Source organism: Colletotrichum navitas (genome assembly GCF_030913465.1).
Source record: "Colletotrichum navitas strain CBS 125086 chromosome Unknown LY79scaffold_21, whole genome shotgun sequence".
In the NCBI taxonomy this organism is placed as follows: Eukaryota; Fungi; Ascomycota; class Sordariomycetes; order Glomerellales; family Glomerellaceae; genus Colletotrichum; species Colletotrichum navitas.
The window spans coordinates 60,996-83,128 of record NW_026850567.1 but is presented as its reverse complement, the minus strand read 5'-3'; the positions used below and the strand labels follow the sequence as shown (position 1 = coordinate 83,128).

General features: G+C 56.3%; 10 protein-coding genes across 10 annotated transcripts; 3 read left to right on the top strand and 7 right to left on the bottom strand.

Moving 5' to 3' along the window:
* Window positions 1-37: 37 nt before the first annotated feature.
* LY79DRAFT_589296 (peroxidase) lies at window positions 38-1,328 on the bottom strand (the record flags this gene model as incomplete). The annotated part of the gene is made up of 2 exons (XM_060561016.1): window positions 38-259; window positions 333-1,328. The coding sequence occupies 2 exons, from the start codon at window positions 1,326-1,328 to the stop codon at window positions 38-40; spliced, it is 1,218 nt and encodes a 405-aa protein (XP_060415350.1).
* Window positions 1,329-2,965: 1,637 nt separating this feature from the next.
* LY79DRAFT_578767 (WD repeat domain-containing protein) lies at window positions 2,966-4,336 on the bottom strand (the record flags this gene model as incomplete). Its single annotated transcript, XM_060559973.1, has 1 exon — window positions 2,966-4,336. The coding sequence occupies one exon, from the start codon at window positions 4,334-4,336 to the stop codon at window positions 2,966-2,968; it is 1,371 nt and encodes a 456-aa protein (XP_060415349.1).
* Window positions 4,337-5,696: 1,360 nt separating this feature from the next.
* On the top strand, window positions 5,697-7,050 carry LY79DRAFT_160077 (ATP synthase F0). The gene is made up of 3 exons (XM_060551135.1): window positions 5,697-5,895; window positions 5,959-6,216; window positions 6,271-7,050. The coding sequence occupies exons 1-3, from the start codon at window positions 5,822-5,824 to the stop codon at window positions 6,974-6,976; spliced, it is 1,038 nt and encodes a 345-aa protein (XP_060415348.1). The 5' UTR covers window positions 5,697-5,821; the 3' UTR covers window positions 6,977-7,050.
* Window positions 7,051-7,175: 125 nt separating this feature from the next.
* On the top strand, window positions 7,176-7,550 carry LY79DRAFT_549931 (uncharacterized protein). The gene has a single exon (XM_060557521.1). It carries the CDS (start codon window positions 7,329-7,331, stop codon window positions 7,524-7,526), a length of 198 nt encoding a protein of 65 aa, XP_060415347.1. The 5' UTR covers window positions 7,176-7,328; the 3' UTR covers window positions 7,527-7,550.
* A 76-nt stretch (window positions 7,551-7,626) lies between these two features.
* LY79DRAFT_160070 (R3H-associated N-terminal domain-containing protein) lies at window positions 7,627-9,109 on the bottom strand. The gene is made up of 3 exons (XM_060551134.1): window positions 8,569-9,109; window positions 7,987-8,491; window positions 7,627-7,898 (listed from the first exon to the last, which is right to left on the bottom strand). Exons 1-3 carry the CDS (start codon window positions 8,978-8,980, stop codon window positions 7,727-7,729), a joined length of 1,089 nt encoding a protein of 362 aa, XP_060415346.1. The 5' UTR covers window positions 8,981-9,109; the 3' UTR covers window positions 7,627-7,726.
* Window positions 9,110-10,097: 988 nt separating this feature from the next.
* Window positions 10,098-10,988, bottom strand: LY79DRAFT_549927 (uncharacterized protein). Its single transcript, XM_060557520.1, has one exon. It carries the CDS (start codon window positions 10,824-10,826, stop codon window positions 10,305-10,307), a length of 522 nt encoding a protein of 173 aa, XP_060415345.1. The 5' UTR covers window positions 10,827-10,988; the 3' UTR covers window positions 10,098-10,304.
* Window positions 10,989-11,757: 769 nt separating this feature from the next.
* On the bottom strand, window positions 11,758-14,689 carry LY79DRAFT_629737 (polysaccharide deacetylase; the record flags this gene model as incomplete). Its single annotated transcript, XM_060562151.1, has 5 exons — window positions 14,546-14,689; window positions 13,976-14,493; window positions 13,581-13,908; window positions 12,407-13,533; window positions 11,758-11,908 (listed from the first exon to the last, which is right to left on the bottom strand). Exons 2-5 carry the CDS (start codon window positions 14,293-14,295, stop codon window positions 11,758-11,760), a joined length of 1,926 nt encoding a protein of 641 aa, XP_060415344.1. The 5' UTR covers window positions 14,296-14,493; window positions 14,546-14,689.
* A 1,623-nt stretch (window positions 14,690-16,312) lies between these two features.
* Window positions 16,313-17,214, bottom strand: LY79DRAFT_160054 (uncharacterized protein). Its single transcript, XM_060551133.1, has one exon. The coding sequence runs from the start codon at window positions 16,853-16,855 to the stop codon at window positions 16,394-16,396; it is 462 nt and encodes a 153-aa protein (XP_060415343.1). The 5' UTR covers window positions 16,856-17,214; the 3' UTR covers window positions 16,313-16,393.
* A 2,425-nt stretch (window positions 17,215-19,639) lies between these two features.
* Window positions 19,640-21,191, top strand: LY79DRAFT_513069 (CRAL/TRIO domain-containing protein; the record flags this gene model as incomplete). Its single annotated transcript, XM_060554452.1, has 3 exons — window positions 19,640-19,848; window positions 19,976-20,490; window positions 20,602-21,191. The coding sequence occupies 3 exons, from the start codon at window positions 19,640-19,642 to the stop codon at window positions 21,189-21,191; spliced, it is 1,314 nt and encodes a 437-aa protein (XP_060415342.1).
* A 515-nt stretch (window positions 21,192-21,706) lies between these two features.
* LY79DRAFT_549915 (magnesium-dependent phosphatase-1) lies at window positions 21,707-22,118 on the bottom strand. Its single transcript, XM_060557519.1, has one exon. It carries the CDS (start codon window positions 22,070-22,072, stop codon window positions 21,749-21,751), a length of 324 nt encoding a protein of 107 aa, XP_060415341.1. The 5' UTR covers window positions 22,073-22,118; the 3' UTR covers window positions 21,707-21,748.
* Window positions 22,119-22,133: the final 15 nt, after the last annotated feature.

Genomic DNA, 22,133 nt, shown 5'->3' with positions numbered 1-22,133 from the left:
TTTTCAATGATGCAAAGGTGTTCAGGACCACATGTAACTAGGGAGTCGACAACGCAGAGGGGGGGATCTTGTCGCCCCTCTCGAGGGCCTGCTTGACGATGTCGGAGCTGAGAACGCTCCCCATGACCTTGTCTAGGAGATCCTGGTCAGGCTGTTGGAAGTCGGGACGGAAAGGTGGCAGGACTTTTGTGCACTCGGTCAAATCGTTGATGTTGTTGACGCCGAGGAGGGACATGCGGACGTACTCGACAGAGTAGGCCTGAGCGTTACAGTGTTAGTCGGTATAATAAGGTTATAAGATGGGACGAACGTGTCACGGGGGAAAAGCTTACCTTGCCCCACGCGGTCTGGCCGCGCGATCCCGACGAGAAGAGCCTCCACACATCGTTGGTCTGCGGGTCCAAAGACACGTTGATGTCGCTCTGGAACTTGAAGACAGCGGGAGGCGCGTTTGGGTTGAGCGTCTGCTGGTAGAAGGCGATGTCCCAAGTTCCCGGCGTGCTGTCCTGGGGCGACTCGGCGCGTGCGGGATCAACAAAGCGCTGCTGGCTGGTGCTGTGGGCACCCAGGAGGGCCACGAGACCGGCGGGCGTGAACGACTTCTCGGCGAAGATCTTGAAGAGCTTTTCCGAGCTGTCCGTTGGTTTAGGGAGGAGGTCCTTGACTGCAGGTCTGGTTGTGTCCTTGCGGCCGATGAAAGTGCGAACGCGAGGGCCCAGGGGGCAAGAAACGGTGCCAACATTGGCGGCTGTCTGAATCAAGTCGGCCATGCTGATGCCGTATTTCTTGTACCTGGCATACCAGCCCGACATGATGTCGCATATCTCCTCGAGACCCTTGTTGTCAGACCGTGTCTTGCACTCGTTGGCAAGAATGATGGAGCCATCGGCGCCGGTGCCGCCCGTCGCCTTGGACCAAGATGCGGCGTCGTGGAAGCCGAGACGGACGGCGCCGCGGGCGACGCTGTTACATCGACCGGCGTTTCCCACCATTTGCCTGGCCATGTCGTTGGCAATGTGCTTCCAGATGCAGCATTCATCGCTGGCGCATTCATCAGAGTCCCTGTGGGAGAGCTCAGACTCGTCGTAAAAGGATTCCAAGTCCTCGCCGGGAGCCTCGGCGATCAAGATATCCCTAATCGCTGCTCCGGTCTGGGTGAGTTCGTGTTCTCGTAGCTCAACGAGGTCACCGATCAGCTCCGTCGAGGGGCCACCGCCGAATTGGCGAGTTTGGAGCTCAGCATCAGCAATCAGCTTCTTCATATCCATACCAGGATGAGCGAACGCAACACCTGCCACAAGGCCGCCGATGAGGGAGGCAGTCTTCATGGTTGCGATTTGGCAAGATGGAGAACAACAAAAAAACGAAAGGAATATAGAGTCGAAAATAACGAAACAAATCCGACCCTACCCAAAGGTTAGGACTGCTATCAATAGAAGCGAAAGAAGACAAGCGAGAAGCGAGAGGTAAGATGCTAGCTTGAAATGCACCCGGACAGCCCCTGGCACCGCTACACGTATTTATGTGAGATGAGTCGAGAAATGGCTGCTACAGAATATTCTATTAGGCTTCTTTAGCTTCCGGCTCATGGACTGCCGGCCGCTTGGATAGTCACGATCTCAGGCTTGACTTGACGTGCGAGAGATGTTAATGGAGCGGCTGCACACACTGGTCGCTCAAGTCCGTCCATGTTACACATCGCCGAGACGTGCGTTACGGAGATGATCAAAGCAATTTCATTGCTTACAGCAAATTCTCTGTATTTTTACTGAGAGCATCGCATAGAGTCGGCAGCGACGCTGTGGAGGTAGCAAACGATGAGTTCTCATTCTTGAGGAATATTGAGCTTGCGGCCTCGCCAGAAACGGAGTCATACATCGCAGGCGTAGCAGCAAGGTTGCCTAGATCGACGCGGCCAGTGAGTCAAACTTGCAGGTCGCATTCTTTTCCATGCAATCCGGAGATGAACACCATGGAATCCTTATCGCCCCAGAATGAACATGACTGACTTGGGTGAGGGGCATGGCCTCTAGCGTAAGTGTTGGTACAAATAGCCATCGGGGACGCTCGCGACTCCGACACGGAAATGTCCGTGCGGCTTGGCCTCTGCCACTCATCCGGAGTCTCGTATCGTTGGGTCGAGACTTTTTCTTGAAGAATACTAGTCAGGAACGAGGACGCCCAGAAAAGGAAAGAGCGTAGAAACGCTTGGTCGTGACAGCGCCGTTTAAGGTCTTAGCTGGAGAGCGTGTTTAGGGGGGGCGTACCCAAAGGTCCGTGTCAAGGCTTGTCAGAAACCATAGACCAGCTCAAATGGCTCAACGACCGATATACGGCCTCTGGCTTGAGTGAAATGGTGATGTCGGCCTGCAGAAGAAGCGTGCTCAGCCTTGTTTTTGGTCGGCCTTCAGTCGGCGGTGACGACACTTGGCCTATTGACGTAAGATGATTTTAACTGTTCGGCTGAATAGTCTGCATAACCGGAGTACGACGTGTGAAGCACATCCGGCCTCTGCACAACCGGAGTACGACGTGTGAAGCACATCCGGCCTCTGCAGGCGAGAGATCGCGACGCTGCTTAGAGCTCGGGTATGCGAGGCAGAAGCTGCACCCATCAACTCTAAGTGAGCCTCGAGTCGATAGCTGCAGCTTGCACCTCGGGAATCTGATTCCAAGAACACGGCCCGAGCCAGTTTCGACGACCAAAACCCACTCGCCCGGCTTCCGTCTGATGCTTGGCACCCGAGCCGTGGGGCTGAGTGATATGGAGAAGAAAGGATGTGAGACGCCCCCTGAAAGAACTTCCAATCTCGATTGATGGTCGGCAGGACCGACGCTGCAGAACACGGGCGATGCAGGCAAATATGCACCATGACCTCGCTGCAGTCGTCATCGGAATCATGTCGCATCGTGACATTTGCCGAGGATGCGTTGATCTGCCGTTCATATGAGACTGGCGGCGAGCTCATGAGTCTGGTTGATCCTCAGTCAAGGGGTCTGCTATGTCCGTCGCGAGGGTCCAGACTTTAAGGGAGGAATCAGGGGTGATACGTGTCGACGCCAGGCGAGGTTGGCCGTTGCCGTCAGCACAACCAAGCTCATTGTCCAATTCGTGGTCCGCGTGACTGGTCCACGCGCCAGAGCAAGTGGCGGCTACCGAACCAGTGTGGTGGAGGGCAGCGCTGCCCACGGGCGATGAATGGGCGGCCCAGTCCCATGACTTGTCCAGAACCCCGTCACAGGCGCCGACGTTCTCATAGACGAGAACACTCCCAAACTCTGTACCGGCCCAGAGTTCGAAACCGCCGGAGACATCCCCAGTGCCGGGAAACACGTCACACGTCAGCCGTTGCTGCGTGTTTGTATTTCGGCCGACGAGCAGGTTCAGCGGCTGGCCAGTCCCGCGTACATCGTAGACGAGGATGCCGCTGGCCCGGCGCTCATTGATGGCCAGATAGCGACCGCATGGACTCCAAATGGTCTGAACTACCCCGTTGCCCCCAATTTCCCGGCCAAAGTGAGCCTTGGTGACGCCATGGATACTCCAATTCGCTACAGGCTTGTTCGTACGCGTCACATCGTAGAGGCCCATCCACCGGGACCATGTGCCGGCGGCGACGATGGAGGTGCCGGGATCGTCCGGACACTGGCATGATAAGGCGGATACCATGCCCTTCATACCAACGCCGCCGCCTTTCAGGAGGTGTCGTTTGGAAGGGATGGTGGGGATGGTCAGGACGGGGCCATCAGAACCGGGTCTGGACATATCAAAGTGATCGAGACGATTTATCGAGCCGGTTAGGAAATGGGTGCCGGGCCAAGACCACAGAATAGATTCGGGACAGATGTACTCCTCAGTCTCGCTGCGAATCAGCTTGTAGGAGCATAGCGGAGTGGAAGAGGGCGAGTCGGAGAAGACATGGTGCAGCTGGATGGGGTGATCTTTGCAGGCGAGCAAGGCTAGTTGAGTCTGAGGCTCGGGCAAGGAAAAGTAAGGTGAGATAGCGGCCGAGTAGAAGGGTTCTGGTAGGTGCAACTGCCCCTGCGGCGTCAAAGTTCGCGGCGAGCCGTTCTTGTCGAGAAGGTCTGCAGGTAAGACGTAGGTCGACAAGCGGTTATCAGAGGTGGAGGCGACAAGGGCTGTGCCGTCGGCAGTCCATTGGAGGCGACGGAAGAAGCTTGTCGGTCTCAATTGTGCGGCAGAATGTGTGGTGGTTATCTCGGTGGTAGCAACGAGATGCATTAGAGGGGCATAGGGGTCCTTGGCCCAGTTGGTCATCTGGTGATGCGGCAGAGGGTCTGCATCGTTGTTCTCCGAGGGATGCATCGCGGGCATAGAGATTGGTGGTGAGAGGTGTACGCTAGCATTACTCGTTGCTGACCGCTATTGACGCTGCAATAGAAAGGCCGACATGTGAAGGTCGGTTGAAATCAAGAATCTGCAGCTTTGAGGATCACTTCGAAGGTAAACCTAGAGGCAAGAGAGTGAGAGTGGCGCGGAGGGGAAGAGGGAGGAGAATGGCTGCGGTTGATAAGTTTCAAGGTCGGGGTGAAATGGTGAAGATGAGTTGCAACCCTGCAGAGTGCGGAATCAATCGTTGGGTTTCAATCAACGACGAGATGGTGATGCCTTGGACGTGGCGTTGCATGCAGTTGAGTTCAAGTCCAAGGTGGAAAAAACGGAAAGGTCACTACGCTTATGCTTATGCTGCACCTGCGCCTGCTTTTCTTTTCTCGATGAGGCACGCAACGCAGCCAACTGCCGGCCCCCACCCTCTCTCTGCCTAATCGGTTCACCGTCAAACTCACCGTGGACGGAACGGTGAGTGGATACGGTGGGGTTATTGGATACGTACCTTTCAGGGTGTGGCCCCGTGTCGCACGCAGTCAGAGGTGGAAGGAAGGGCTGAATGAGAAGGAAAAGGAGAAGGAGAAGGATCGGTTGGTCCCTTCCCCTCGGAAAATGTTCCTGCCAGCCAGCTTCAGCTTCCTCTTCCACAACCGGTACTCCGTACTTCCACTTCCACCACAGCCAGTGCCTTCCGTTCCAGCAGAGGCACAAATGGCGACGTCATGGCGCCGCTAGCGATGCATGTTCCTGGTCCTAGCGCTGAGGTGAACCTACCCACTTACCTACCTACCTACACTAGCTGACTAGTACCTAACGTAGCAGAGGTCCAATCTCCGACCCCGCCGTATCCGGATTTAAATCCACCAAGCACAACGCATCACACCATAGAAGTACACACCGCGCGCCTCGGCTGTCACTCGACGACTCGCTGGACAATCAACGTCCGTCTACCTGACAGTCAGTCAGTCTGTAACATCTGAAAGGTGAGCTTTGGAGATTTTATTTCCTCCTCTGCCACGCCCGCACTAATCACTCACTCGCTGCAGTTACCTTGACAATCAGGGACTCGGAACTCGGGCGCCGCACTCGTCCCAGTTAATACAGCAATCATCCCCTTCTTCGACAATCTCCATCATCTCGGCTCTATCCCCGTCCAGGGGACAGACCTCAAGCGAGACGGTCCCATATCCTTCGACTGCTGGTTCCGTGCTGCTTCCCATGATTACGCAATGCTGAGCTAGCCCTGTTTCTTTTCCCACCCTACCGCTTGCTTCGCCTGTGGCCTCGGAACCCTCCGTCTTTCTACACTCGACACGCGAATACGGACCTCCTGCGCACGGCGGACCCCGAACGAACAGGCATAACCACGTTGACAGCCGAGTCTGTTTTGTTGCAACTTATTCCCGTCCAAACACATCTCGTGAGCCAACGTCAGCAGTCACCTTCCTCCGTACCAGCACCTGTCCGAGCATGGTTGCTACAATCTTCGACGACCGCTGCGCCGAGCTGCGCGCCCCTGGCTATGCGAACCTGATAGTCTCCATGTGAGTCAAATTTTCTCCCACGCTTTCCGCATGCCCCAACACCAGCTGATGTCTTTCTCGAAGCATTATACTCATCGGCCTCGTCGTCTCATATCTGCCGCAACACTATCGCATCATCGCCAGAGGTACCTCCGAGGGTATCTCACCATGGTTCGTCCTACTAGGAGTTACATCGGCCACCTCCGGGTTCGCCAATATCTTGACTGTTCCTCCTTCGCGACGCGATATCGCCTGCTGTAGCGAGCTGGGCACCTTCGAGTGCGCTGCAGGCCTTTTGGGAATCGCTCAGCTAGGCATGCAGTGGATCTCCTTTGCCTTGATGTAGGCCTCTTTCGCATCCTTGACTTGGACCAACATCATGCTGATTGCCCGCAGCCTTGTTCTATTTCTCATCTTCTTCCGATACGACGATGCGAACATCCCCGAAGAAGAGCTCGTCGACAACCCGCCCTCGTGGCATACCGCCATCATGGTCGGCGCGCTCTGCTTCGTTCACGCCCTGCTCGTCATCATACTGACCGTCGTCTTCATCGTGGCACTTCGCGACCTCCTCGACATCTGGGCCAATTTTCTTGGCGTCATGGCGGGAGCCCTTGCGGCCGTGCAATACGTCCCCCAGATCTGGACGACGTACCACATCAAGCACGTTGGCAGCTTGAGCATCCCAATGATGTGTATACAGACTCCGGGTGGCTTTCTCTTCGCCGCCAGCCTTTTTGTGAGGCTCGGCTGGGAGGGGTGGAGCACATGGGGTATATTCGTCCTCACGGCTTTCATGCAGGGCGTTCTGCTAGTCATGGCCATCTACTACGAGTTCCAGCAGCACCACGGAGAGCCGCAGTCGCCCTTATTCGTTGACGACACCAGACGGCCCAACCCCGTTAGGACCTACTCAGAGGGCTGGGAACAAGGTCTCCCCGGCCCCTACACAGCCCACCCCGAGCGGTACGCAGACACCGAGGAGGAGCTTGAGCGCTTACAGGACAGAGAGGAGCGGCAAGTTGAAAGGGAGACGAGGCCCCTGCTACGCCCCGGCGGCATCGGTGACCCGCACAAGAACTACAACACCGCGGATGATTAAGACGCAGGCTGTGCCGTTTTGATTTTCGTCTTCATTCTTGTGGACTTTCAAAAAGTAGCATGTCACGGATAAGCAATGCAAATTTTGTTAGGTTATTTAATGGGTTTACTTCTATAATGGGGTAGGAAGTCGTCAATCGTGATCAAGGTCAAATGTCCGAAAGCTCGGAACTTGCTGTGCAAATACCATATCTGTCAGTGTCCTGGGCGAACAACGCGTCGGTACGCCGATTCCACACCACGTCTGGCGTCGCCATTTCAGGCGAAGGCCCAGGTCCCCGGCAAGCCCCTAATCTCATGCACTTATTCGCCCGCAGGGAGAGCATCGACATCAGCAAGACACGGTGCGCAGGATGGCCGGAAAGCCACGACAAGGTGCTATAGGCATCTCCACTGGAAAGCGCCAGCAACAGAAGCCGGCATCTTTATCACATATCGGAGCCATCACCGCGGTTATCGCGGTTCCATGGCACCAAATTTACCGAGTAGACCTATTATATTGTCCCTCCGCCCTCCCTGGTGTCAGTGAGCCTGGGAAACAGTCCCTCTAAGAAAAAAAAAAGCATTACGGCAACAGTCAAGTCTATCATGCGGTTTCCTGATGCACGCCCATCTAGCCAAGCCAACCACGGTCCCAAAGTCTACGACGCGCAGAAAGGAAAGAAGGTGAAAGGGGATGTTACAGAAAGAGAAAGGGAAACGGGAACGGAAAAGGGAGTGGCAAGACAACGTTCACGGCGGTCGGTCGGGTTCAGCACATCTCCCACAGCGGCCGCGGGAGGCCCGTACGCTTCTTCGGCCCCGCGCGGGAGGTATCGGGGTCGCGCACCGTGACGTAGACGACCTTGCGCGCAGGCTCGCCCGTCGTGACGGAGTGGGACTGGAGGCCGTAGTAGTCCGAGATGGAGTGCGTCAGCCATCGCCTGCGGTGGCAAGTCAGCAAGGGGAACACGGCATCATCATCATCGCCGCCGCTGGCTGCTTTGGGGGTGGGGGATGGGGAGAGCGTACTTGAAGGAGGCGCTCTCATCGTCGGCGCCGAGCGCGTCAAAGACCATGCCGGTGTCGATAGGCTCGCTGCCCACCTCCCTGCGGGCCTTCTTCCACCCGACGCCGCCGCCGGTGGCCGCCGTACCCTGGCGACGGCCGACAAAGACAATCTCCTCGTCTTCGCTGTCGCCCTCGGCGTCGCTGGCCTCGTTGCGCTCGGCGAGGAAGGCGCGGACGGGCTCCTCGAGCACGCGGACCCAGCCGCGGACGGCGGGCGTGCGCTTGGCGGTGTCGCGGAGGTCGCGGGGCACCTCGCCGACGCCGAGGCCGGTGGCGGAGCCGTCCTTGCGCTGCTGCTTCTTGCGCTGGGCCTGCAGCCGGGAGGTCTTGTCCTCGATGCGCTGGCGGAGGCCGGTGTCCCAGAACTGGGCGACCTGGTAGGGGACGACCTGGACCGGGTAAGTGGGACGGACTTCCCAGTCGCTGGGGAGGGGGGGCTGGGCATTGGGGACGCCGACGAGACGGTCTGGGTTGTAGCGAAGGGGAGAGGGTCAGCATTGACACTGAGGGAACCAAAAGGCGGGGAGGGTAAAGATGACGAACCGTTTTCCCATCGCCGACGCTGCCGGCTGCCCTCGCTGCCCTTCAGCAGCGCGTCCCTCTTCTTCTGGCTGTCCCTCCGGCTCAGTGGCCGACGGATCGGGGGATTTTGAGCGGACGGCGCGTTGTCGGCAGCGGCGGCCTTCTTGGTCTGTTGTTGGTCGAGGTCGATGGCTAGCAGCGGCGCGCCGGTGCCGCGGGCGATGGGGCTGACGCTGAGGGACTCGAGGGCGGAGACGGTCCATGCCTCGATGTCGATCGGGGCCGTCGTCGTCGTCGTCGTCGTCGTCGTCGCGTTCTGGGCGGCGAGGTAGGTGGCGACCGGGGTCTGAGACTGCGGCGGCGGAACGTCGGTGTGTGCGGCGACCGGGTGGTCGACGTCTTCCGGAGGAGGGACGGCGCCGTAGATTGCCATTGTTGGAGGAGGGTCTTCGAGGAGTTGGGTTCGTTTTGCACGACGAATTCGGCCGGCGGCTGCGACGGGAAGCTGAAGTTGCTATCGACGAGGGAGGGAGCGTGGCAAAAGGTAGGTAGGGTTCAGGGCTGTCCGATAAGGGGAGCGATAAGCACGGGGATCGCGGGGTGAGAGAGGGAGGCTCGTGATAAAGACCGAAGGAAGTCCGGGACGAGTGGGAAATGGCAGGCTGTTCCCCCAGTGTATAGGCGTAAGGTGGCTAAAAGGGGGGTCGATGGGTGTGTCTCCAACGATGTCGGAGGTCTATGGATTGGGATGATGGATTGTTGAAAGGGGGAGAGAGGGCGAGATAGGGAGAAGCCGAGGGACGGGGTGGGGGGGGGGGGGGGGCGGACAAGGTCGATGCGGCAGGCCGGGGTTGTCTTAGCTCCGGGGTGGGGGACCCATGACACATTCGATATCGGAGCTTCGGCCAATCACGACGCGAGCGCATACCACACCAACGTCCTCGGTGGGTGAATCAGGCCGTCAATTTAGGGGGAGGGGTGAGACTTTAAGACTCTTGTCGTACGCCCGCTACGGGTGTGTACGGATTTTGCTTCTGAACATTCCCTCAATACGGATACAGCTAGGCAAGTTTCTGATCTGGTATGACAGCCTGGTCTGCCGACTACTGGAACGATGACGGCGCCAGGCGATGAACATTATGAACACGGAACCCCCCGCCCCCCTCCCGTGCCGTCCACGTCCTTGTTGTGGCGTACAGACAGATTGTGGCTTTATTGTTAGTGTAGAGCGCCAGCCACTTCGCATTCCACTCCCGCATCCTCAAGCCAGGGACCACGGGCGACGAGGTTGCAGGCAACATCTGCGCCATTGAACTCGGTGGGTGGGAAGATACTCGTTTACAGTTTGCCAGAAGAAATTAGACACGCAGCCGAGTCATGGAACGGCATCGGCGTATATGTCAAGGACAATTGATAGGTTTTAATAGAGACCGGTACTGTCAAAGCTTGGAACGGCACACGAGAAACACTTAAGTGACAGTTCTACAGCGGTTTTTTTCTTTTTTTTCTTACTTGTTTCTATAAGATAGAATAAATATTTGTTCATTCTTTTGCATATTTTGATTACATTATGAACTATATTGCGCTTGCTACACCAAAATTGGACGCTAATTCTTTCACCCTTCCCCGAAACTCCTCAGCGGACCAGACATTCAAAGATGACGTCTCTGCTGCGAAGTTTGAAACCCTAACCGTGAACCCCTTTTCTTCTTCTATTTTCTTTTCTTCCGCACTATTTCTTCCTTGTGCCGTCGGCATTAGGAACAGGGACCACCGTAGTCTGTCTGGCAACCCATACATAGCACACTAATTCCGCCACCTAGCCCACGGTTTGAGAGACAAAACCCGCCGGCAGTACAGCACTTGTCTGGGGAGCACTTTGAGCCCCACAGCCTTCCGCAAAAATCCCCGTTCTTGGAAATGCTGACGCTAGGTGATGCCGCTGAGGACGTGGAAGATGTGCTGGAAAACGATGACGAAGAAGTTCCGGAAGAGGAAGAGGAGGATGAGCTGCTCAGGGAGGAGGAGGAGGAGCTACTGGAAGACGATGAAGACGACAAGACAGTTGACGAAGATGAACTAAATGTAGTCGATAATGAGGATGGCGATGTGCTGCTCGAATCGGAAGACGTTGTGCTAGAAGACGATGCAGAAGGTGTGTCAGACGAAGATGTAGTGCTAGAGCTTGAGGCCGACGTAGCTGCAGAAGTTGGAGAGGACGAGACCCCATTGATCTGATTCAATAGATTCAATAGAGCGCCTGAAGATGAGGCGGACATCGTCTCAGACGTCGTAGAAGATGTAGTTGTAGAGGATGAGGCGGAAGTAGCGGTAGATGATGAGGAAGGTGTATCTGTAGAAGATGAAGCTGTAGAAGATGAAGCTGTGGAAGATGAAGCTGTAGAAGATGAAGCTGTAGAAGATGAAGCTGTGGAAGATGAAGCTGTAGAAGATGAAGCTGTAGAAGATGAAGCTGTAGAAGATGAAGCTGTAGAAGATGAAGCTGTAGAAGATGAAGCTGTAGAAGATGAAGCTGTAGAAGATGAAGCTGTAGAAGATGAAGCTGTGGAAGATGAAGCTGACACAGTTCCAGATGACGAGGAGGACCCAGTACCAGAGAGCTGATTCAAGAGATTGATAGTAGACGATGTAGAGCTAGTTCCGAGAGAGGAAGTAGACGGCGATGAAGAGGAGGATTCTGCTGCGGAAGACAGCGAGGATGCAACTCCGGCCAGCTGATTCAAGAAGTCTGTAGGAGAAGAAGTAGACGCAAGGATAGTAGACGAAGAAGATGTAGTGCCAGGTGAAGACGATGAAGCAGAGGAAGCAGACGTCGACCCAGATGTCGGGGTAGACGTAGTTCCTGCCGAGGACGAGGAAATAGATGAAGCACTGAGAAGCTGACTTGAAAGAGTAGCAGAAGATGAAACAGACGTTGACCCAGTTGTTGAAGTGGCCGTCGACCCAGATATCGAGATAGACCCAGTTGCTGACGAGGACGATGAAATGGATGAGGCGCTCAGAAGCTGATTCAAGAAACCAGTATAAGATGAAACAGACGTCGACCTGGTTGTCAAAGTAGACGTAGCTCTAGAAGATGAAGTAGATGTCGATCTTGATGTCGTTGCAGACTTGGTCCCAGACGAGGAGGACGAAGCGGGTGAAGTCCTAAAGAGCGGGTTCGACAGGTTGGAGGAAGTGGACGCAGTCCTAGAAGTCGAGGCGGATGTAGTTCTCGACAAAGAGGAAGACTTGGTTGCAGAAGACGAAGCAGACGAAACTTTGATGGACTGATTCAAGATAGATCTCGATGATGAAGTAGGCGCTGCCCCAGAGGCCGTGGATGCCGAAGATTGACCTGCTGAATATGACGGTTAGCAACATAATCGACAGGTGATAGTAAGTCAAACACGCTGCCTCACGCGCACAACGGCACCACCCTGGGCTGTACTCACCGCATGATCCAAACCTGGACTGGCATCCGGTGCCGCAATGACCGGTCGTGGAACCACAGTAACCGTACTGAGAGCAACAGTTGCCAAAGGCCGAGCCGAGGCAGCCGGTATTGCCATTCTGGGTTCCGCAAAGCCCATTGAGCGAGGTGAGGACAACAGGAACAGGTACACTACTAGTGGCGCTAGAACTGGCTCGGACGGAACTAGAGACAGAGCTGGCGCCGACAGCGCTGGAAACAGAGCTGGCGCGGACAACACTGGAAACAGAACTGGCGAGAACGGAGCTGGAGACGGAGCGGGAGACGGAGCTGGAAGCGGGGGCAGAATTGGTAACAGTACAGTTGCCAAAGCCAGCCTGGCATCCAGTGCCGCAGTGGTTCACGGTGCTACCGCAGTAACCGTACTGAGAGCAACAGTTACCAAAAGCCGAGCCGAGACAGCCGGTATTGCCATTCTGGGTTCCACAAAGCCCATTGAGTGAGGTGAGGACAACAGGTGCGGCAGTGTTAGTGCCGGAGGGGCTGGCGAGGACGGCGTTGGCGGCGGAACTGGCGAGAACGGCGCTGGAGACGGTGCAGTTGCCATAAGCAGTCTGACATCCGGTGCCGCAGTGATTCACGGTGCTACCGCAGTAACCGTACTGAGAGCAACAGTTACCAAAAGCCGAGCCAAGACAGCCGGTATTGCCATTCTGGGTTCCACAAAGCCCATTGAGTGAGGTGAGGACAACAGGTGCGGCAGTATTAGTGCCGGAGGGGCTGGAAAGAACGGCGCCGGTGGCGGAGCTGGCGAGGACGGCGTTGGCGACGGGGCTGGTGAGGACGGCACTGGAGACGGTGCAGTTGCCATAAGCAGTCTGACATCCGTCGCCGCAGTGATCCGCGTCGCTACCGCAATAGCCGTATTGGGAGCAGCAGTTGCCGTAGATCGAGCCGAGGCACACTTTTCCGTTGTCGGCACCGCACGACCCGTCCGTGGAGATGGCCGAGTTAAGGGTGGGTGTTGGTGCGCAGACCGGAGCGCTGACGGGGGTGATGTTGAAGTTGTAGTTGTAGTTCGTGTTCCGGTACCAGTTGGCCGGGGGGTCCCCGAGGCAAGTGCCGACGGTGACGGGGTTCCATCCGTTGGCGACTACGGAGTCCAGGATGTGGCTGGTAAGTGTCGTCGCTATCTGCTGGTGGATGTCGTGCTCAATGTGCAGGTAGCTACCGTTACAGGGCGAGCGAGCTAACATGGCTGCGTCCCATATAGCTATGCTATTGTTAATCTGGCTGGGGTCGGTGTTGAGGTATCCCTGGGTGTCCAGATCGAAGTATGTGATGTGGTATCCAAGCTGGACCATTTGGTTCTGGCAGTCGGCACCGCAGATAGAGTAAGGGGGCCGCATATAGGTGGGGTAGAAACCGAGGATATCAGTGAAGGCGATTTCATTGTAAATCATCTGATTTTGGCGTTGTTCTTGTGTCAGGGAGTCCAGATTTTCATGTGACCAGGTATGGCTGGCAACCTGATGGCCCTCGGCAATCATGCGCTGGGTCGGTTAGAGGTGTTTCCCAGATGCAACGCCAGGAGGCTTACCTGGATGAGGGCGGGGTATTGTATGTTAATCATGCCCTTGCCGATGTTATTCCCGGTGATGAAGAAGGTGGCAACAGCGCCGTGGGCCTTGAAGTTATCCAGCATGGCATCCGTGTAGATATACGGGCCGTCATCGTAGGTGATGGCGATGTCGCCGTCATTAACACAGTCGTAGATACCGACGCCGCCATAGGGGATGCTGCCAAGCAAGGGTCTCGGATCGTTGGACGTATCCCGGCCGGTGGGCCTTTGGTTGCCGTCGCAGGCCGGGCCGTAGCTGATTTGGCAATCGGGCGAGTTGCAGTAATCCGAGCCTTGGCCGCAGTATCTGGCAAGCAAGTTTTGTCAACATTTGTTTGGCGTATAAGGCACTCGGGACCTTCCGAGCCACTTACCCCGAAGGCGAGCAGCAGTACCCGTCGTCACACCTCCCGTACCCGGGCCCGCACTGCGAATTGTCCCCGAGGGGAATGGTAGTGTTGGCGACGCCGGCGGTGGTTGTTGCTTGCCGAGCCCCCAGAATCTGTTCGTCGCCGTCTCGGGGCTCGTTCTCCACCGCTGGAGGGTTCCACGCCTCGTATGAGTCCCGCCTCTGCCGCAGCTCTTCCAGGCTCCGACGACGCGGCATCACCACATTGACGTGCGGCCCGTCCCCGTGGGCCTGGGCCACTTCTAACCCGGCGATGGTGGCCAGGAACACGGAAGGCCAACGCATCGTGATGTGGTTGGCGATGAGCAACGTGGACGAGTGATGAAGTCGGCCGTAGTAGAGCTTGAAGGGACCAAGGGACCCGAAGCAAAGACGATGGGGTTTCCGGACAAAGGGTTTAGAGAAAAACTCGTTGATTTTCTCGGGTTCTGTCCCAGGGACGACCTTGATATGGGGCGCAGGGGGGTCATTTTGTTCGGGAATCTGGGCGATGTCAGTTCTATATTATACCGCACCGTAAAGATCTAGATCTCACCGTGATCGCATCGAGGACCGCCTCGACCTTTCCACAGGCGGGCTAGCGACGGCGCAAAAGGCTACAGCTTACCGCCTGGGAGAGCCCAAACTGTACGCAATGGGAAATGGGCGATTGAGACACTAGCCCTCTTCGATTGTGCAGGTCAAGCAAAGGGTGTGCAGTGGCAAGGACACTCAATCTGTCATCGCCCAAGACGGCGGGACGGGCAGCGATGGCGATTCCGCCGCGAAGCATATCGCTTTACGATTGTGACGCATATGGCAGATGGGCTAGGCGCACCCCTAGAAATGGCCGCGGACTTGTCATGCAGTAGGACCCTTCGGCAGACAAAGCATCGGCGGCATCGTTGGGCTCGAGACTATCCCAGAGGCAGAGGAACGGATGGACGGGTTCTAGATTGATGTGCTGTGTCGGTTGAAAGAGAGTGGGAATGCAAACGTGAGGGCAGCCAGGCAGAGCCGAGCTGCACGCCCAGCGGCAAGCCACCCGCCCGCCGGGACGAGACGGGCTGCTAGCTAGTCGGTGGTTCCGGAGACGCAACGTAATGTTAGTGCTCAGACAGGCTCGGGTCCTTGAGGCACGCAACGCGGTAATCCTTACAGCCGAAGCCGGGAGTGTAGGGAGAGGGGGGCTTGCCCAGACGGCTTGGCAATGCTGTGCAGCGTTTTTTGGTCCCAAGGACGGTCGAGGGAGCATCTCGGAACGGACTGGCTGCCCTGACGCCGTCAGATCGCACGGCCAAGGGCAAAGGCCGGGATGGCTCATCGGCTGCACTAGGCCGGAGCCGGCTGTACCTGGCAGTCATGTCGACTACGATTGCACTGCTTTGTTTGTTGCCGGGGTAGGGGGCAATGGAAGTGAAGACACCAGATAGCAGTGCTCTGAGACACGTCGATTCTGTTGGATCTCTTATAGGGGGGTTTCCCTTGTCTCATTGCTTCGCCAGATCCCACCCGATCACCGGTACGAACCACCCTTGTACAAGGAATATCAAAGATATCCAATCAGGCGGGAAGCGGCTCCGACGGCGCGCGATTCACTCGGTCCAGTTTACATGCTGATCCCTGGCGGGGGATCTACAAGCCCCGGCTGAACCTTGTTTAGTCGGCAGGTAACTAGAAGGCCAAGTATGGGGCAGCGCTAGGAAGACGAATGAACGAATGAATAATCGCGCTTCCACCCATGCCACTGCGAAGCATTGAGAGCATTCCCGGGAATAGAGAACGCGCCGGACCGAGAACGCAACACGGCTTGCGCCTGTATGCTAGCCGAGATTCGATGGTATACTTCATCCTGATAGGCGACGGATGCCTCGCAATCAGACTCGATACTCTTGAAGACCTGGTGATTCAACAGCAAATCGGTTTATTCCAGGCCATGGGGGGATGGGAGTGTGCTCGCTAATTGATGTCTTTTCCCCATTGCATGTGCTGATAATCCATCAATCCGGCTCGCCTTTGTTGCTGGACGAACTTGGTCTAGGGCTGTCGCTCCGTGACATACGACAGGCCCGGGTGCCACATCCGTCGTCGTCGGATTCGTCCATCTATGCCGGTAAACACACACACACACACACACACACCTGCTTATAGATGACGCGGGTGCCCATGTCCGTGAGGCCGTTTGCGGCTCCACGATCATCACAGCCAAGCCAGCCGCAAAACGCATGATCCAATCGCCGTCGGCGGGACTGACAACAAAGATCTAGACCCTCCCCCCCCCCCCCCCCCCTTCGGCAAGTTTCCTTTGCCACGGATTCCGATCATGAGGAATTCCCAGTCAGTGCTGCGTGATGTGATGCAGGATCCCGCAGATAATACTAGGCTGGTGCTCCCCCGCTTTGCATTAGATGCGATTTCTCGTGCCCAGCTCCCTGGGAATCGTCTCTCTGTCATTTTTTCTTTCTTTTTCTTTTTTCGGCACCGTGACCGTCAATCCCGGGCCATAGATCAGCACGCGGATTGCAGCGACAAAGAAAGCCTTTCTGCAGCATTTCGCAACCAATTCTAACATGTGCTCGAGGGGGGGAACTATCTTCTCGATTAGCCTTGTAACTGATTGCCCACACCCGCTCAGAAGTGTGGTCTCTATTTTGTAACGAAGGTACGTTACACTATATCGGACCTTGATCTTTATTGTGTAATCGTGAAAACGGATCAATGCGAACACCCGGCTATGCGTCCATCGGCTAATACAGTCAGTCGATCGAGCATCATTCTCAACTATCGTATCCCAGTCAAACAGTCCTTTATTTTCCGGCTTCGTCAGTCTCGACTCGACTTTATCCGCTAAGCGCATGTCGGTCATTCTGCGGATGCGCAACTCGCAGGAGCCCTGGATGAACTCTTGCGTGCCGTTGCCTGAGAAGGCAGCGATACTAACGTAGTTGCTATCGATATCTAGCGACGAATTCCACTCATCTTCTATACCCGCATTTGTACCGGTCTAGGCTCCTCCTACCGGAGTAACTCTCTTGTAGTCTGTACTACTGGATCTGATATTAGTGCTGAAGTACACGTCTGAAGCGGACTGCTCTCTATGCTTGCTCTGTGCGTCTGCACAGGCCGTAATTCATCCTGAGCTAGCTTTGTCGGCTTAGGTTCTGGTGGTGACCTTCTAGTCCGCTCCAGCTATGTTTAGATACGGCACACTTGCTACATTGCGATCAATCCACGGATCCGTTCATCAGCACGAGTGGGCTTCTAGCGACGATTCCGTATTCCAACGAATGAGAACTGACAAAGTTCAGCATCATTTCTGGTCCGGCTCCATTCAGACTGTCTTATCACGGTCGAAATGCTGACCCAAAGCGCCGAATCACCGTACAAAGTCAAAATACAAGTAAGGGCCTGATCGGCTCCGCCGATGTCATTTAACACTCCGATATCACTTGACACTTCAAATAAGGACCAATATCACAGACTAAGCACTAGCCACAAGTACCAAAAAACTTAAATTATGCTACACTAGGCCAAAAACAGGAGTATACATCATGATTTTAGTTCTATATTACAGAACTCTGATGATATTAAAGTAGGCTATATACTACTAGGAAATATAACATTTCTATTAGTAGATCTACTAAATCCCCTACTTCCCCTATATAAATTATTACTAGCCTCTAGACTTAGGTTAAGTGTCAGAAATAGACTAATATCTCTAGCAACAGTAGGCAACAGTAGGCAGGCGCTAGCAATAGTAGGCGGGTGCTGGCAATAGTGGGTAGGCGCTGGCAATAGTGGTGCCAGTAGGCTGCAGCTGGCCACAGCTGTTGGAGGGGCTCTAGCAGTACATTCATTGAATTAACCTTTCGCCTTGCATTAAACTCTCGTTAACCCTAACCCTATGTATTTTCTTATTAGAGTACAGCTGATATCGGACTGTTATCGGTTTTGCCGATCAGGCCCTAAATCTTAAGAGTTGCGTCTTTGAACTTTCGTAGCGCATATATTCCCGAGTATCCAGACAACTTTTGAAACGATGCGTCTTGGTCATGACCCCCCTAATCGCGTCACACCCTGGCCACGTATCAACGCGTAAAACAGGCCACCGAGATGCGCTCCTGGTTCCTCGAACATAGGCAAATATATGCTCACCATACATCTATACTGGAGTATCGCCGGGACGAAGAGATACGAGGAATTTGTGATGTGGGAAAAAGCCTCGCGCTCTGCTCGTGGTTGCCTCATGTTACACTCTTATAGGTATTGGGTTTTCTCTAAAGTTTCAGCCTTGTATACCCACGCCTTGCAATGACAGGCAGGCGGGCAGATAGGCAAGACGGCCGTCCGGTTATCCGCGTATCTCGGAAGCCGGACATCAGGTTGCCCGATTAGGCGAACCGGGGTTCCCTCAACAGTTTCTGATTGGCGAGTGGGGGAGAGGTGGACAATTCCCCAGACGGGAGATAAAGCCCTCCAGATGCATGAACAAGGAGGCCCCGTAACAGAGACACACGGCATGTTCAAATGGAATCAGGTCAACAGGTCACGTCTAAGGCGCGTGGGCAACAAGCAAACAAACAAGCACGGGGCAGCCATGGAAGAAGGTGTGGTCGCGGTGCAAAGTTGGCGTGGGCAATTTGGTGTTTTTTTGCGTTCGAGAAGCGAAGCGCGCGGTTCGACTCAGAGGTTGGTTCATTTGTGTCTCCACCATGACTCCGCACGCCGTCGCTTCGGCCATTGGTTCGCCTCGCGCCGCAGGATCCGGTGGCGCGGCACCGCCGGATAGCCATGTTGTGACATAAACCATGTAGGGCCAAGGGACCAGCAGCCCGAATAGGGGCCGGCTGCGTCGGGAAGAAGGAATTGTTGAGATTGGCGCCATGCGAGAATGTCCGACAGTGGAGGCATCGGGCACACGCGTGATGTCGACACGCATATTGCTCGGGCAAGATTGTTTGGGCTTGACGGACTGAGGTTATTCCCAAAAGCCCAAGATGGAGTTTTTCTGCCTATAGGTACCATGTGCCATGTACCAGGTACAAGTACACACATATTACCCACCTCGGGCGCGACTGGGACTCCACGCTGCATGACGTAATCCGTCCGAAAAGTCCGTAAATTACCGGGCGCTGGTTGGCCGGGCCGGGTAGATGCAGCGGCGATAAGGCGACAAGCGAGACGCTACAGCGACAGTGACAGCGACAACTGACCTGGGGACAGCAGATGAATCACGCTGATCCCGCCAGTAGTGCCTACGTACTGACGTAGTAGCAAGTACTTGCTACCTTAAGTAGTCTCTGCCTACCTAGTTGTACTAGTCGCGACTGTGACTCCGTTACTGGATCTGCCCGTCATGCCGCTTACCGGTATGCTTCCCGACCCCGAAAAGGGGACGAGATCTCACTTCTCACAACGTCGTGCTGACGAGTAAGACCTCTTCCTTTTATTTTTTTTACCTTCTATTTTTCGCCCCCCTCCTTTCCGTAGCTAAGAGGACCGCCGCCTCTCATACACCGCCGCCCACCCGACAAGAATCTCACCCTCGGAATAAAGGCCCGTCAACGTCGACCAGACCTAAACGACCGGGAAAAATAAACCCCCGCACACAAGCAAACCGACGAGCGCTGTGCGTGTACCATATACCACCATGACGACCGACACCGCCGCCGCCTCCGATCCCGCGGCCGGGGTCGAGTCCCACGCCTCAACCGCGTCCAACGTCGGCTACCCTCACGGTCATCTGGGCCACCTTACCGAGCACGAAGAGGCCCAGTTGGCCGCCTTCAGGAAGCTCCTCGAGGACAAGGGGCTGTACAAGCCCGGCCCGCCTGCGTCCCACGACGACCCGACTCTGCTGTGAGTAGAAATCCTCTCTTCTTCTTCTTCTTCTTCCCTTTTTTTTTTTTTTTTTTGTTTTTTGTTTTTGTTTTTTGGTACCGGGAAAAGAGCCCGAGCGGATTCTGACCTCTTCGACCGCCCGCAGCCGATACCTGCGCGCCCGGAGATGGGTCCCCGAGGACGCCCTCACGCAGTTCAAGGACACGGAGGAGTGGCGCGCCGCCAACGACATCGACGTGCTCTACCGCACCATCGAGCTCGACGCCTTTGAGCAGAGCCGCCGGCTGTACCCGCAGTGGCTCGGCCGCCGCGACCGCCGCGGCATCCCCGTCTACCTGTTCGAGGTCAAGACCCTCGACGCCAAGACCATCGCCAACTACGAGAAGACCGGCCGCGACTCGAGCTTCAGCAAGGCAAAGTTCGACGGCAAGACCCCCGCCGGCATGCTGCGCCTGTTCGCCCTCTACGAGAACCTGACGCGCTTCAACCAGCCCTTCTCCACCCAGCTGCAGGACCGCCAGCACAGCGAGACCCCCATCACCCTCAGCACCAACATTGTCGACATCTCGGGCGTCAGCCTGAAGCAGTTCTGGAACCTCAAGAGCCACATGCAGGCTGCTAGCCAGCTTGCGACGGCCCATTACCCCGAGACGCTTGACCGTGAGCACCCCTTCTCCCCCCCCCCCCCCCCCCACCTCTTTCTTTGTCGTCTCTTTCCCTCTTCCCCCCCATATCATGGAACCAATCCTGGCTGACAAGAATCACTCGCAGGCATCTTCATCATCGGCGCGCCCGTCTTCTTCTCTACCGTCTGGGGCTGGGTCAAGCGCTGGTTCGACCCCATCACCGTCTCCAAGATCTTCATCCTCAGCCCGCACGAGGTGCGCCCGACCCTCGAGCAGTTCATCGAGCCGCGCAACATCCCGAAGCAGTACGGCGGCGAGCTCGAGTTCGCCTTCGGCGACCAGCCGACCGTCGACCCGGCCTGGGAAGGCGTCGTGAGGTGGGAGCCCGGCCACGACCGCTTCCGGTCGCGCCCCGCCGTGTGGCGCGAGACCCCCGACGGCGCGCGCATGGAGTGCGTCGGCCTCGGCAGCGTCGGCGGCGTCGAGCAGAACGAGCTCATCTGCTCCGTCCCCAAGACCTGGCCCCCCTCGCAGGGCCCCGCCGCCGCCGAGCCCACCCCCGCCGCCACGCCCGCGACCAAGGAGGGCAGCGTCGCCGAGGGCACCCAGACGGAGCCCGTCGAGCTTTCGCCGGCGCCGGAGCTGCAGAAGCTGTCCCTCTCCGATACCAAGGAGGTTGCCGAGAAGCACACCGAGGGCAGCACGGCCTCGCCTCCGACAGAGGTGGCGGCGTGAACCCTTTTCTCTTTTTTACTTTTCCGTCGAATTGGGTTCATGAGGGGTGCACGCGCGCGCTTGGGTGCGTGTAACGGGGGGGGGGGGGGGTCGGTGTAGTGCAACCTTTTTTTTTTTTTGCAATTTTTTTTCTCTTTTTTGCACAACAGCATCTGATCCGTCTATTTTGTGATTTGGACACGGCTATCATCAAATACCCCGAGGACACGATTTTTCCGGGACGAGGCAAGGCAACATGGGGCTGGAGTTAGATGACCACGATCAAACAAGGCATTTGTTTTGTTTTTGTTTACTTTTTTCCCCCTCTCTTCTAATCCGAAAAGCTTGGTATCATGACGCTAAATCATCTCATCTATGGAGGATACCCTGATTGGCGTCCACAGTGTAGTGTAGGTTCCATCATCCCATCTTTCTCCGTGTGTGTGAGTGTGTGTGTATGTGTGTGTGTGTATGTGCATGCGTGTATATGTACAATACGAGTGTGGGTGCACGGCAACGCCCAACCCACGCAACGGCGCCGCTGCCACCGCCGCTGCCACCGCCGCTGCCACCGCCGCCTATCCCAAGTATCCCCTCCTCTTGCGCCACTCCATCACGCCCTTTTCCATCTCGGCCCACGAGACGCCGTCGCGCACGAGGTGCATCGTCACGCCGAGGCTCTCCGTCTCGCGGTTCCGGCTCTCGTCGTCGAAGAAGAGCATGTCGGTGTAGGCGACGCCCGTCTTGCGGGCGATGGCCTCAAAGTGCTTGATCTTGCTGCTCGGGTAGATCTCGAGGGGACCGTCGAAGCAGTCGAGCGCTCTCTTGGCCTTGTCCTTCTTGCCGCCGCCGCCGCCGAGCTCGTCGGCGCCGGGCGGCGGCACGTGCAGCAGCTTGAGCATGTCGCGGGCGAGGTCGGGGGCCGAGGTGCGGGAGGCGACGGCGATGCGGACGCCGGCGAGG